The 15,767-nt window shown below is 46.5% G+C and overlaps 1 protein-coding gene across 1 annotated transcript in view; it reads left to right on the forward strand.

Moving 5' to 3' along the window:
• The window catches only part of LOC135546640 (roundabout homolog 1-like), a 326,986-nt gene extending 311,426 nt beyond the window's left edge, over positions 1 to 15,560 (forward strand). The window contains 4 exon segments of the mRNA XM_064975229.1: positions 260 to 424; positions 13,525 to 13,797; positions 13,972 to 14,180; positions 14,320 to 15,560. Of these exon segments, the coding sequence (XP_064831301.1) occupies positions 260 to 424; positions 13,525 to 13,797; positions 13,972 to 14,180; positions 14,320 to 14,334 (662 nt within the window). The 3' untranslated portion in view covers positions 14,335 to 15,560.
• Positions 15,561 to 15,767: the final 207 nt, after the last annotated feature.

Genomic DNA, 15,767 nt, shown 5'->3' on the forward strand with positions numbered 1-15,767 from the left:
TGATATCTCTAGCTTAAACTGATATCTCTATCTTAATCTGATATCTCTATCTTAAATTGATATATCCAGATTAAACTGATTTCTCCAGTTTATAAACTGATATCTCTAGCTTATACTGATATCTCTAGCTTAAACTGGTATCTCTAGTTTATGAAACTGATATCTCATGTTTATGAATCTCTTATTCTGAAAGCCCACTGACAGAGGGGAAACCTTTTCATGGTTTCATGTACCTTACCAAATGTGTATTTTCCTTCAGGACGAAAGTATCAAATGACCCCTTCAGGCCACCGTCCTGGCAGCCCCCTGTCCACAGACAGCAACATGAGCACGGCCAACATGCAGAAGAGGCCTCCTAAGAAGCAGAAACAGCACCCTGCAGCGGGCCACCCAGGGCTCCAGCGACGAGAGGCCTACCCTGAAGGTACAGTACAGAACCACACTCTGCTCATTCATCACTAAAGTACTGTACGAGGTGGAATATCATAATGAGGACTGGAGTTGTACCATGGATCCATTTGTAAACTAGTCCACTAATTCTGTAATATCTCATAATGAGGACTGGAGTTGTACCATGGATCCATTTGTAAACGAGTCCACTAATTCTGTAATATCTCATAATGAGGACTGGAGTTGTACCATGGATCCATTTGTAATCTAGTCCACTAATACTGTCATATCTCAGTACCCAGCCCCACCCATGTGATGTATGGCATGGTGCCTGCCTGAGACAGTGTCCAGGACTGAGTGTGAGTGTGTCATAAGTCAGAGCTTTTAATCATCTTCCCCTCGTGTGTGTGAGATCACTTCCAATCTGTGGTGGTGCTGAGCAGAGCAGCCTAGATGGTAGGGGTGTGGAGGGGGCCTGTCTCAGGGGACTACTGTCCAGCTCCAGCCCGTTCTCCTGCTGCTGAAACTGGAATGTCTTCCACTCCAGCCAGCCACTAATGAAATTACCCCAGGTGCTCTGGCTCTTATTGAAGTGGCCCCCTGGCCTCCACTCCAGAAGCCAGGAATAAACAAAGCAGGGGCTAACTACAGAGTAACAACGCACAGCAACGGGAATATATTTATCCTTGTCAAAATGAAGGTTGTCAACTTTAAGGGTATTTATTGTTGCTTTATTTGTGGCCTATGTGTTAGTTTTATTTATGTTTTCCTCTGGGATTGTGTGTGTGTGTGTGTGTGTGTGTGTGTGTGTGTGTGTGTGTGTGTGTGTGTGTGTGTGTGTGTGTGTGTGTGTGTGTGTGTGTGTGTGTGTGTGTGTGTGTGTGTGATTGGATGCGTGTAGGTGTGTGTGTCTATGCATTGTTTGTGTGTGTGTGAATGGATGCGTCCGTGCGTGTGTGTAGTTGTGTGTGTGCATATGCATGCATATGTGAGGTGTCCTTGTGTGTTGGAAGCACTTGACAGGCAGATTTAATATCCAGCCCCACTCTGAGCCAGACTAGCTATCGCAGCAAAAAATCCTACCCCTTCTCCCTTCATCTCTTCATCCTGCCTTCCACCCCATCCCCTCCCTTTGAAGTAAACTCTCCATCCCTCACTCTGCTCTCTTCTAGCTCCCTCCATCTCTCCTCCCTCCCTCCTCCCTCACTCCCAATCTTTGTTCCCTATGTGTGTCTGAGAGGAGTGAGGAGGAGAGGAGACAAGACAGTTCTCCAGCCCCAGTCTGGTCTGGTCGCTGATTGTATTCCATCTGAATATATTGATTGCACTGTAGTGGGGGGCTGGGTGAGTGACAGAGAGGTGATAGGGAGGAGAGAGGTGATAGGGAGGAGAGAGATGATGGGGAGGAGAGAGCTGATGGGGAGGAGAGAGGTGATGGGGAGGAGAGAGGTGATGGGGAGGAGAGAGATGATGGGGAGGAGAGAGATGATGGGGAGGAGAGAGGTGATAGGGAGGAGAGAGGTGATGGGGAGGAGAGAGGTGATGGGGAGGAGAGAGGTGATAGGGAGGAGAGAGATGATGGGGAGGAGAGAGGTGATGGGGGAGGAGAGAGGTGATGGGGAGGAGAGAGGTGATGGGGAGGAGAGAGGTGATGGGGAGGAGAGAGGTGATGGGGAGGAGAGAGGTGATGGGGAAGAGAGAGGTGACGGGGAGTAGAGAGGTGACGCGGAGGAGAGAGATGACGGAGAGGAGAGAGGTGACGGGGAGGAGAGAGGTGACGGGAGGAGAGAGGTGACGGGGAGGAGAGGTGTGACGGGGTGAGAGAGGTGACGGGGAGGAGAGAGGTGACGGGGAGGAGAGAGGTGACGGGGAAGAGAGAGGTGCTTCTGGGTATTTATGGCTGTCCTGTCCTGGGTGGATTACTGCTCTCGCTTTGACCTCCAGGGCAATGGACAACATGGGGACACAGATAGCAGGGGGGGGGGCAATCATCATACTAATATGGAAATAAAAACATGAAGATACATCAAACTCTCTCCTCCCCGTCACCTCTCTCTTCCCCGTCAGCTCTCTCCTCCCCGTCACCTCTCTCCTCCCCGTCACCTTTTCTTCCCCGGGGAAGAGAGAGGTGACGGGGAGGAGAGAGATGACGGGGAGGAGAGAGGTGACGGGGAGGAGAGAGTTTGATGTATCTTCATGTTTTTATTTCCATATTAGTATGATGATTGCCCCCCCCCCCTGCTATCTGTGTCCCCATGTTGTCCATTGCCCTGGAGGTCAAAGCGAGAGCAGTAATCCACCCAGGACAGGACAGCCATAAATACCCAGAAGCATCAGTTAGCAGGGAAATTAAAAGACAGGGGTACAAGTGGACCAAACCCCCTCTCTCCACTCTCCACCCCCCTTCCCCCTCTTTGATTCTCATTTAGTCCTGTTTGCTCAGTTGATGGTGAGATGACCAGGTTTGAGGTTATTTCCCCATGTGGTTCACATGCTGGTGTAATGCCTGTTTTAACTTCCACACTTAAGTTAACCCTTTCCATTCCGTCTTTGCTAAAATCTTAATTTAGCAAACACATGTATCCATACATCTGTATAGGCGTCCAATGTGGGAAATCAATCTACATACTTGGTGGTGTATTCTCTTACTAACTGAGCCATCATTGAGTCTCTCTTTAAAACTTTTTAGGGATAGGGGGCCATATTCAGAAGTTTGGATGACTGAGGTGCCCAAAGTAAACTGCCTGTTACTCAGGCCCAGACGCTAGGATATGCATATAATTGGTAATATTGGATAGAAAACACTCCAAAGTTTCCAAAACTGTTCAAATGATGTCTGTGAGAATAACAAAACTGATACGGCGGTCGAAAACCTGAGGAAAATCCATCCAGGAAGTGGAATTTTCTTGATGTGGGTGCTTTTCAATTGAATGCCTATACGGTATCTAATGGGTTGGGACCCAGATTGCAGTTCCTATGGATTCACTAGATGTCAACAGTCTTTAGACATTGTTTCAGGCTTGTTTTCTGAAAAATTAGGAAGAATGAGACTTTTTGGTCAGTGGACTGCGGAAGCATGCAGTGCTGGTTTTGCGCGTGACTAAGTGCGCACCCTTCGTTGTTTTTCCTTTCTATTGAATACGCTATTGTCCGGTTGAAATATTATCAATTATTTAAACAATTGACCACCTCAGGATTAATTATAAACATCATTTGACATGTTTCTACGAACATTACCGGTACTATTAGGATGTATTCTTCTGCATGTTTTGACCACCTTTGAGCCTGTGGATTACTGAACAAAACGCGCCAACAAAACAGAGTTTTGGGGATATAAAGAGGGACTTTATCGAACAAAAAAAACATTTATTGTGTAGCTGGGACTCTTGTGACTGCAACCAGATGAAGATCATCAAAGGTAAGTGATTAATTTTATCCCTATTTCTGAATTTTGTGACTCCTCTAATTGGCTGGAAAATGTTTGTATGCTTTTGTAAGCGGGGAGCTGACCTCAGATAATCCCATGGCATGCTTTCGCCATAAAGCCTTTTTGAAATATGACACAGCTGCTGGATTAACAAGAAGTTATTCTTTAAACCGATGTATAACACTTGTATCTTTTATGAATGTTTATTATGACTATTTCTGTATTTTGAATTTGGTGCTCTGCAATTTCATCGGATGTTGTCGAGGTGGGTCGCTAGCGGTACACCAATCCCAGAGAGGTTTTAAGCACCTTGGACTCAGTGACCGTCTGTGTAACAGTATAACTTTAGACGTCCCCTCGCCCATACCCGGGCGCGAACCAGGGAACCTCTGCACACATCAACAACAGTCACCCGCGAAGCATCGTTACCCATCGCTCCACAAAAGCCTTGTAGAGCAAGGGGAACCACTACTTCAAGGTCTCAGAGCAAGTGACGTCACCGATTGAAACGCTATTTTGCGCGCACCGCTTACTAAGCTAGCCGTTTCACGTTACACCTGCACAGAGAAACTTTGTAGCGGGGCAGGGGAAAGAGAGGGAGGAGTATCGGGGCTAGACGCAATAGAAGGGGTGGGAGATGAGGAAATGTTGAAATGCAAGGTGACATGGCTGAGTCAAATAGGAATCCTGACTTAATTTAAGTGGTGATTAAAGAGCTCAGCCATATGCTCCTTGTTAGCAACAACCACATAATCAACATTAAGAGACATGGGCAGCTGTGAGGAGGAGGGTTTACTGTCCAGGTCTTTAACCTCTCTGGGATATTTTGGACGGTAGCGTCCCACCTCGCCAACAGCCAGTGAAAGTGTATGGTGCCAAATTCAAAACAACAAAAATCTCATAATTAAAATTCCTCAAGCATGCAAGTATTTGACACCATTTTAAATATACAATTCTTGTTATTAATCCAGCCACAGTGTCTGAGTCACAAAAAGCACAAATAGAGGTCAAATTAATCACTAACCTTTGATGATCTTCATCAGATGACACTCATAGGACTTAATGTTACACAATACATGTATGTTTTGTTCGATAAAGTGCATATTTATATCAAAAAAATCTAATTTTACATTGGCGCGTTACGTTCAGTAGTTCTAAAACATGCAGTGATTGTGCAGAGAGCCACATCTACTTACAGAAATACTCATTATAAATGTTGATGAGAATACAACAGTTTATACGTGGAATTAGAGATATACTTCTCCTTAATGCAACCACTGTGTCCGATTTTTTTTTTACTTTATGGAAAAAGCAAACCATGCAATAATCTGAGTACAGCGTTCAGACAACTAAGCAGCCAAAAAGATATCCGCCATATTGGGTGGTCGACATAAGTCAGAAATAGCATTATAAATATTCACTTACCTTTGATGATCTTCATCAGAACGCACTCACAGGAATCGCAGTTCCACAATAAAAGTTTGTTTTGTTCAATGATGTCCATCATTTATGTCCAAATAGCTTCTTTTGTTAGGGCGTTTGGTAAACAAATCCAAAAGCGCGTTCTGGTCCAGCCGAATGTCGGACAAAAAGTTCCGTTACAGCCCGTAGAAACTTGTCAAACTAAGTATAGAATCAATCTTTAGGATGTTTTTATCATAAATCTTCAATAATTTTCCAACCGGAGAATTCCTGTCTGTAGAAAAGCAATGGAACGAGAGCTAACTCTCTTGTGACTGCGCCTCAGAGCCTCGGGCAATCTGCCAGACACCTGGCTCATTCCTCTCTCAGTCGGTCCCACCTCACAGTAGAATCCTCAAACAAAGTTCTAAAGACTGGTGACATCTAGTGGAAGCCTTAGGAAGTGCAACATAACCAACATCCCACTGTATCTACAATAGGTGCTGAGATAAAAAACTACAAGCCTCAGATTTCCCACTTCCTGGTTGGATTTTTCTCAGGTTTTTGCCTGCCAAATGAGTTCAGTTACACTCATCATCCAAACAGTTTTAGAAACTTCAGAGTGTTTTATATCCAATACTACTAATAATATGCATATATTAGCATCTGGGACAGAGTAGCAGGCAGTTTACTCTGGGCACCTTATTCATCCAAGCTGCTCAATACTGCCCCCCTGTCACCAAGAAGTTTAATCGTTTTACAGAACTTCTTGGGGTTAGACCCACAGAGAGAGAACTGCTCCTTAAAATAACTTTGGCCTTCCTGGATAGCCTGAGTGCGCTTACTTATCATTTTCCTGAATGAGAGCCAGTCAGCTTGAGTATGCATGTGCTGAGCCTTTCACCAAATGCAATTCTTGAGTAACTCTGCCAGATCACGGTCGAACCAGGGGCTGAACCTGTTTTTAATTCTATTTTTCTTCATGGGGTTGTATTTGTTAACAATACCACAGAAAATATCAAAACAAGGTTGAAGCGTCTTCGACAGAGGGGGGGGGATCAAGCTGATTCTATATCAATTTACAGAGGCCAGGTAATGAAGAAAGACTTGCTCATTAAAGTTTTTAAGCAAGCGTCTATGACATATCAGGACAGATCATTTCAATGAGCAATCCTTAAGAACACAGGCTGTAAAACAGTGATCACTAGGGTCGTTACAGAAAGCACCAGACTGATACCTATCAGGATTATTTGTGAGGATAACATCAAGGAGTTTAGCTTTTTCTGGGTGTTTGGAGTCATACCTTGTGGGATTGGTAAACGTCTGAGAAAGATTTAGGGAGTCCCATTGCTTTAGTCCCATTGTCCCAGTTTAGATCACCTAGCAGGACAAATTCAGAATTAGTGTAAGGGGCCAGGAGAGAGCTTAGAGCATTTAAGGTACAAGCCGGTGCTGATGGTAGACGATAACACCCAGCAATAGTCAACAAAGAGCTATTTGAAACTTGAATGCTTATAACCAGCTAATCAAATTGTTTGGGGACAGACATGGTGGAGACAACCGAACACTGAAGGTGATCCATGGTAAAGATTGCCACTCCACAACCTTTGGAAGATCTGTCTTGCCAAAAAGTTTATAACCAGAAAGGTTAACATCAGTGTTCAAAACACTCTTTCCTAACCACATTTCAGTAATGACCAACACATCTGGATTGGAGCTGTGAACCCACACTTTCAATTGATACATTTTAGTTAATAAGTGCAGAAAATCCAGGCTTTTACAAGAGCAGAAATCAGTGAAGCAGATATCAGAGCACAAGGCAGAATTGGGGCTAGCTACTGTAGATTGGCCAGGGTGTACATGCACATTTCCAGATATCATCTACAGTAATACAATCTCCTGCTATTGTTGGCCTCAAGGGCACCTCACACTTCACAACTCAGTGCAGCCGGATCAGTTCTGTCCAAGCAAGCCTTAACCTATCACATTGGTTAAAAAAGGTTATACATGCCAACATATGAATCAAGAATTAGGCAAAGTGATCATGTCAGGCAAAGATTTTATCCAACTTTTTGAGCATTGCAACATTTGATGTAGAGTCACTTTCTCTGTGGTTGTCTCACGCGTGCTATAGTGTTCACAGCTGCCGATGCCTCATCGGGATTTGTTATTCTCCAACATTTGCAACTTGGTCATTGAGCGTCATCACTATCTTTCCTTTGCGGTACTTCGATCATGATTACCAGCTGAGTTACACTTTTCTGAGTTGATTTTACTCCTGCCTCAGAGCTTGTGTGAGCAGTGTCTTAATGTCATCCTAAAACCTACTCTGAGCTGAGAGTTTTTTAAGTCTTAAAAGAGGTTTTTGTCCTCACCTCCATGTGTCCATAAATCTGGCTGGCTGTCCTCTCCTCTCCTCCTCCTCCTGTAGGGGGCTATATCTCACAGACAGTGGCATTGATCGGATCCTGACTGAGGTAGGAGGCAGGGAGACATAAAAGAAGCTGCAGACACTTTCTGCCGTATGATATCGACTGACCCAATGTGTATTCAGGAGGTGTGTTTTTTTATTTTATTTTATTTCACCTTTATTTAACCAGGTAGGATAGTTGAGAACAAGTTCTCATTTACATCTGCGACCTGGCCAAGATAAAGCAAAGCAGTGCAACACAAACAACAACACAGAGTTACACATGGGATAAACAAACACAATAGGAAAATGTGTATACAGTGTGTGCAAATGAAGTAAGGAGGTAAGGCAATAAATAGGCCAATAGTGACGAAGTCATTTCAGTTTAGCATTAACACTGGAGTGATAGATGTGCAGATGAGGATGTGCAAGTAGATATACCGGTGTGCAAAAGAGCAGAAAACAAAAACAAATATGGGGATGAGGTAGGTAGTTGTGCTGTGTACAGCTGCAGCGATCGGTAAGCTGCTCTGACATCTGACGCTTGAAGTTAGTGAGGGAGATATAAGTTTCCAACTTCAGTGATTTTTGCAATTCGTTCCAGTCATTGGCAGCAGAGAACTGGAAGGAACGGTGGCCAAACGAGGTGTTGGCTTTGGATGGTCAGTTTTACGAGGGTATGTTTGGCAGCATGAGTGAAGGAGGCTTGTTGCGAAATAGGAAGCTGATTCTAGATTTAATTTTGGATTGGAGATGATTAATATGAGTCTGGAAGGAGAGTTTACAGTCTAGCCAGACACCTAGGTATTTGTAGTTGTCCACATATATATATACAGGTCCAGAGTAGTGAAGCTAGTCGGGTGTGTGCAGCAATCAGTTGAAGAGCGTTCATTTAGTTTTTCTAGCGTTGAAGAGCAGTTGGAGGCCACGGAAGAAGAGTTGTATGGCGTTGAAACTCGTTTGGGGATGTGTGTATTAGACCTTCCTGATTCAACCAAAGCTCCATAGTAAAAACGCAATGACAACACCTTTAGACCCCGAGTATATAAAAAGTTCCTACAGTGTGATTCAGCTCAGAGCATACACAGTGGAACAGTGGTGGAAAACATGATGGATATTGGGATGCTGGGTGTGAGTGGCATAGGGATGCTGGATATAATAGACATTGGAATGCTGGGTCTAATCAGCATCGGGATGCTGGGTGGGAGCGGCATTGGGAAGCTGGGTCTAATCAGCATCGGGATGCTGGGTGTGAGCGACATTGGGAAGCTGGGTCTAATCAGCATCGGGATGCTGGGTGTGAGCGACATTGGGAAGCTTGGTCTAATCAGCATCGGGATGCTGGGTGTGAGCGACATTGGGAAGCTGGGTCTAATCAGCATCGGGATGCTGGGTGTGAGCGACATTGGGAAGCTTGGTCTAATCAGCATCGGGATGCTGGGTGGGAGTGACATTGGGAAGCTGGGTCTAATCAGCATCGGGATGCTGGGTGTGAGCGACATTGGGAAGCTGGGTCTAATCAGCATCGGGATGCTGGGTGTGAGCGACATTGGGAAGCTGGGTGGGAGCGACATTGGGAAGCTGGGTCTAATCAGCATCGGGATGCTGGGTGTGAGCGACATTGGGAAGCTGGGTCTAATCAGCATCGGGATGCTGGGTGGGAGTGACATTGGGAAGCTTGGTCTAATCAGCATCGGGATGCTGGGTGGGAGTGACATTGATATGCTGGGTGTGAGCGACATTGGCATGTGTACGGTGAACAGTATTGGGTGTGAGCAGCAATGGGGTGGTAGGTGTGAGCGGTGTTGGGATGCTGGAAGTGAACTTTGTTATCCTGTGTGGATTATGGGTCGTGCCGGCCGACAGAGCTGACCCGTCACTCAACTGGGAGGCTGATTAAAAGATGAAAAGCCATCGATCGAAAGCAACGCAGACAAAGCTTTTCTCAGGCAGCTTGTTTTGCTTGGACGGGTGTGTCTGTGTGTGTCTGTGTGTGTCTAGATGTTTGAGCACTCAGGCAGCCCACCAGTCAGGCTCATATGAATAATGGCTCAAGGACAGACATCATTGATTCATCGACAGGGGAAGTGGAGCAGCTGCTGATCGTCACGCTCTCCTCCATCTCTCTCTCCTCCAATTCTCTCTCTCCCCTCCATCTCTCTCTCTCTCCTCCATCTCCATCTCTCTCCTCCATCTCTCTCTCTCCTCCATCTCCCCCCCATCTCTCTCTCTCTCCTCCATCTCTCTCTCTCCCCCATCTCTATCCTCCATCGCTCTCTCACTCCTCCATCTCTCTCTCTCCTCCATCTCTCTTTCTCCTCCATATCTCTCCTCCATATCCCTCCCCCATCTCTCTCTCTCCTCCATCTCTCTCCCCCATCTCTCTCTCTCTCCTCCATCTCTCTCTCTCCCCCATCTCTATCCTCCATCTCTCTCTCTCTCCTCATCTCTCTCTCCTCCATCTCTCTTTCTCCTCCATATCTCTCCTCCATATCCCTCCCCCATCTCTCTCTCTCTCCTCCATCTCTCTCCCCATCTCTCTCTCTCTCCCCCATCTCTATCCTCCATCTCTCTCTCTCTCTCCTCCATCTCTCTCTCCTCCATCTCTCTTTCTCCTCCATATCTCTCCTCCATATCCCTCCCCCATCTCTCTCTCTCTCCTCCATCTCTCTCCCCATCTCTCTCAATCTCCTCCATCTCTCTCTCTCCCCCCATCTCTCTTTCTCCTCCATATCTCTCCTCCATATCCCTCCCCCATCTCTCTCTCTCTCCCTCCATCTCTCTCTCCCTCCATCTCCCTCCCCCATCTCTCTCTCTCCCTCCATCTCTCTCTCCTCCATCTCCCTCCCCCATCTCTCTCTCTCCTCCATCTCTCTCTCTCTCCCCCCATCTCTATCCTCCATCTCTCTCTCTCTCCTCCACCTCTCCCTCCATCTCTCTCTCTCTACTCCATCTCTCTCTCTCCTCCATCTCTCTCTCTCCTCCATCTCTCTCTATCTCCTCCATCTCTATCTCCTTCATCTCCATCTCCTCCATCTCATCTCTGTCCTCCATCTCTCTCTCTCCTTCATCTCTCTCTCTCTCCTTCATCTCTCTCTTTCCTCCATCTCTCTCTCTCCTCCGTCTATCTCTCTCCTCCATCTCTCTCTTCTCCATCTCTCTCTCCTCCATCTCTCTCTCTCTCTCCTCCTTCTCTCTCCCCATCTCTCTCTCTCCTCCATCTATCTTTCTCTCCTCCATCTCTCTCTCTCCCCTCCATCTCTCTCTCCTCCATCTCTATCTCTCCTCCATCTCTCTCTCTCCTTCATCTCTCTCTCTCCTCCATCTCTCTCCCTACATCCTCATCTCTGTCCTCCATCTCTCACTCTCCTCCATCTCTCTCCCTCCGTCTCTCTCTCCTCCGTCTCTCTCTCTCTCTCTCTCTCTCTCTTTCTCTCTCCCCCGTCTCTTTCCTCTCTCTCTCTCTCTCTCCTCCATCTCTCTCTCCTCCATCTCTCTTTCTCCTCCATATCTCTCCTCCATATCCCTCCCCCATCTCTCTCTCTCTCCTCCATCTCTCTCCCCATCTCTCTCAATCTCCTCCATCTCTCTCTCTCTCCCCCATCTCTCTTTCTCCTCCATATCTCTCCTCCATATCCCTCCCCCATCTCTCTCTCTCCCTCCATCTCTCTCTCTCCTCCATCTCCCTCCCCCATCTCTCTCTCTCTCCTCCATCTCTCTCTCTCCATCTCCCTCCCCCATCTCTCTCTCTCTCCCATCCATCTCTCTCTCTCCCCCCATCTCTATCCTCCATCTCTCTCTCTCCCTCCACCTCTCTCCTCCATCTCTCTCTCTCTACTCCATCTCTCTCTCTCTCCTCCATCTCTCTCTCCATCTCTCTCTATCTCCTCCATCTCTATCTCCTTCATCTCCATCTCCTCCATCTCATCTCTGTCCTCCATCTCTCTCTCCTCTCCTTCATCTCTCTCTCTCCTTCATCTCTCTCTTTCCTCCATCTCTCTCTCTCCTCCGTCTATCTCTCTCCTCCATCTCTCTCTTCTCCATCTCTCTCTCCTCCATCCATCTCTCTCTCTCCCTCCTTCTCTCTCCCCATCTCTCTCTCTCCTCCATCTATCTTTCTCTCCTCCATCTCTCTCTCTCCTCCATCTCTCTCTCCTCCATCTCTATCTCTCCTCCATCTCTCTCTCCCTTCATCTCTCTCTCTCCTCCATCTCTCTCTCCTACATCCTCATCTCTGTCCTCCATCTCTCACTCTCCTCCATCTCTCTCTCCTCCGTCTCTCTCTCCTCCGTCTCTCTCTCTCTCTCTCTCTCTCTTTCTCTCTCCCCCGTCTCTTTCCCCCATCTCTCTGTCTCCTCCATCTATCTTTCTCTCCTCCATCTCTCTCTCTCCTCCATCTCTCTCTCCTCCGTCTCTCTCTCTCCCTCCATCTCTCTCTCTCCCTCCATCTCTCTCTCCTCCATCTCTCTCTCCCCCATCTCTCTCTGTCTCCTCCATCTCTCTCTTTCTCCTCCCACTCTCTTTCCTCCAGCTCTCTCTCTCCTCCATCTCTCTCTTTCTCCTCCATCTCTCTTTCTCCTCCTTCTCTCCTCTGTCTTCTTTATCTCCCACCTCTGCTTCACCTCTATCTCCCCTTCATCTCCTCTCTCTCATCTCTTTCCCTTCACCCCTCTCTCCCTTCCTCCATATTCCATTTATCCCTATCTTCCTACTATTCCACCTTATCTCCACACTATCTCCCCTCTCTGTCGTCTCAGCCCAGAGTACTTCCACTTGGCCAGGCTGTGTGTACACAGTTCAGTCCAGAGTACTTCCACTTGGTGAGGTTGTGTAAACACAGTAAATTCCAGAGTACTTCCGCTCAGCCAGGTTGTGTAAACACAGTAAATTCCAGAGTACTTCCGCTCAGCCAGGTTGTGTAAACACAGTAAATTCCAGAGTACTTCCGCTCAGCCAGGTTGTGTAAACACAGTAAATTCCAGAGTACTTCCACTTGGTCAGGTTGTGTGAACATTGTATAGCTTTTTTTGGTCTCACCTTGCAAGTGCAAGACAACTGAGTGATTGTTAATGTATAGTATGTTAGCTGGTAGCTCTAATGGGTAGTCTCTAATGGCTTTTATGGCTCTAACGGCTCTAATGGCTAGGCTCTAATAGCTCGTATGGCTAGGCTCTAATGGCTAGGCTCTAATGGCTAGGCTCTAATGGCTCTAATGGCTAGGCTCTAATAGCTCTTATGGCTCTAACGGCTCTAATGGCTAGGCTCTAAGAGCTCTTATGGCTCTAACGGCTCTAATGGCTAGGCTCTAATAGCTCGTATGGCTAGGCTCTAATGGCTAGGCTCTAATGGCTAGGCTCTAATGGCTCTAATGGCTAGGCTCTAATAGCTCTTATGGCTCTAAAGGCTCTAATGGCTAGGCTCTAATGGCTAGGCTCTAATGGCTAGGCTCTAATGGCTCTTATGGCTAGTCTCTAATGGCTAGGCTCTAATATTTCTTATGGCTAGGCTCTGATGGCTAGGCTCTAATGGCTAGGCTCTAATGGCTCTTATGGCTCTAACGGCTCTAATGGCTAGGCTCTAATGGCTAGGCTCTAAAGGCTAGGCTCTAATGGCTAGCCTCTAATGGCTAGGCTCTAATGGCTAGGCTCTAATGGCTCTTATGGCTAGGCTCTAATGGCTAGGCTCTAACGGCTCTAATGGCTAGGCTCTAACGGCTCTAATGGCTAGGCTCTAATGGCTCTAATGGCTCTAATGGCTCTAACGGCTCTAATGGCTAGGCTCTAATGGCTAGGCTCTAATCCAGAGCATATTGACTCATGTCTCTTACATCACACACCCTAACATGAGTTTTGAACTGAGTATCTAATGTCCTCCTCTGCCTGTCTTTATCTTCCAGATCTGCCCCCCTCCCATCCCCCTCCAGCGGGGCTCAAGTCTCCCACTCACCCCTCCAAGACAGCCCTGGAGACCCGGGGGGTGATGTCCCCCAAGGCAGGCGAGGGCAGGGACAGGAGAGGGGGCTCAGGAGGAGGGTACCGGCCACGGGAGGGTTCGGACCCCCGTACCAGCTCCTCAGAGCGCCGGGAGACCCAGGACAGACAGAAAAACTCTCGCACAGGGAAAGGGAACAAACAGGAGGGGGGCAGCACCAAGGCACGCCAACACCCAGGTACAGAGAACACCTAGGGACATGGAAGTAATGACATTTAACCTAGCAGTATATTGTTCTTTCTGTTCTGTAGACATGCCGCTCTGACAGTGCAACTTTAGATTGTGAATAGCTGTATGCATTGTGTTGAAGGACATGAGTTCTCAGTGTGTCTTCTCTCCTCTTTTGTCCCAGGGCCAGAGGACATCCTGCCCTACAGCCGCCCCTCCTTCCCCACGGTCCACAGTCCCCGAGACATTGACCCCAGATCCCCCAGCTCTATGTCCTCCCGGGGCTCAGGGGGGCGGCGGAGAGGAGAGGGTGGGGCAGGGGCCCGCAGGAACCCGAACGACATGGGCCTCAACACCTTGGGAGCCTTCCAGCAAGGAGACGATGACTTAGAGGTACAACACTTGCCGACTGGCTAACTCGGTGTTACCGCAGATTTAGTATTTGTAGATTACTGAGCAATGGCTTAGATTACATGCTGTGTGTATATTTGTATGCTTGCTGAAATGTCTGTTTTGTTGTGTCTTTCCCAAGATGGTGGAGAGCTGAAGTACTAGACAGGAAGAACAGGAAGTACTGTCCAGAATTAAGTTTCCAAGAAGAGGAATGCTGTGATCGTTCCTCTGCCGCTTTTAAGTATCTCAGTATCTCACCATCATGTTTGCTGAACAATACTGTCCATCAATTGTGTTTCAATACATCTGGAAAAAATACCAATTGTTTTTCTAGTTTATCGTTTTCTATGTCCATTTTAAACAAGAAAAAAATAATGCCAAGCAAAATACCCAGTAGTATGTAATGTTTTATTCCAAGGCAATAGGGAGTAACAGTGGACTCCAAGTATTGACAAGATCGACTTGGCTTGCCTCGGCAAGCACTGTGGGAAGCCTTGACCTTACAGCCAGGTGTTACTGTAATGAGATGAGCTACAAGCAGACTGTCTTGTAAATATACCTGTACACATAATGTCCTTTTGTATAGCATCCATCGTGGTACCTCGTTTTCTTATTGTTCTTCGTTTTATTTTGTTTTGTGAATTATTATTTTATTATGCCAGTAAATATAATTATTTTATCATTTTCCATCCATGTTGTAAAATGCTATATTATTTAGCTGTCCCAAGAAAGTGCCACTTTGGGATTGTTCTTTTTCTAATGCACTGTTATTTTTTTGAGTCAATGTTTATTTGTTTTACTTTGGTTTTAAAAGCACAATCACTAAACTTTATTTTAAGCCATTTTATCTATTAACCTTTTTGTCTTACTGGTGGAATACAGGTATGACAAAAGAGTCTTGTTAATCCTGATGATGACGAAGATGATGATGATGATGATGATGTTGGTAAAGGTCATAGTCTGTTTATGATGGGCGTGGATTGAAAGGAGACTTCCTGTGTCATGATTGGCTCATTTCAGATTCTGATGCTAGCTCATGTGAGGACCTTCAACACAGACAGTTATTGTGGTTCATAGCAGCAATGTAAATGTCTTTTTGAATTGACCGTAGTTCCAGCCATTGCACATTAATTCAAACGGTGACATTGTCTACTAATGCACTTAAAAGAATGTAACATACAGAAAATGGGCGACACCTTGTGAATCTGGAGAGGCCGTGATTGGACAAGGAGAGTCTCTTTTCCAGAGAAGGGTTTGGTCGGTGGATCCCTTCTCTGAGGAGAGAGGGTTCTGTTGTTTATTCGTAGGACATCTGCAAACATTTGTTTCGTAAAGCAAAAAGCTAAATAACTTTATGAATAAAAAATGTTCAAACTGTTAGCGCTCCCTCCTTTTTTTCTGATATCAGAGGGACATGGGGGGACTGCATGTCCCCTAGGGTGTCCCCTAGGGTGTCCCCTGGGGCCTCTCTCTCGCTGAAGCTCTCCTGGCTACATTTGAAGATCAGAGCTCAGGCATTTTGGTTGATATTGGAAGTATGTGTGACGCCTGGGTCTGCTACTCCTAAATCAACTCAAATGTATTTAT

This window comes from Oncorhynchus masou, chromosome 9, assembly GCF_036934945.1.
Source record: "Oncorhynchus masou masou isolate Uvic2021 chromosome 9, UVic_Omas_1.1, whole genome shotgun sequence".
NCBI classification, from domain to species: Eukaryota; Metazoa; Chordata; class Actinopteri; order Salmoniformes; family Salmonidae; genus Oncorhynchus; species Oncorhynchus masou.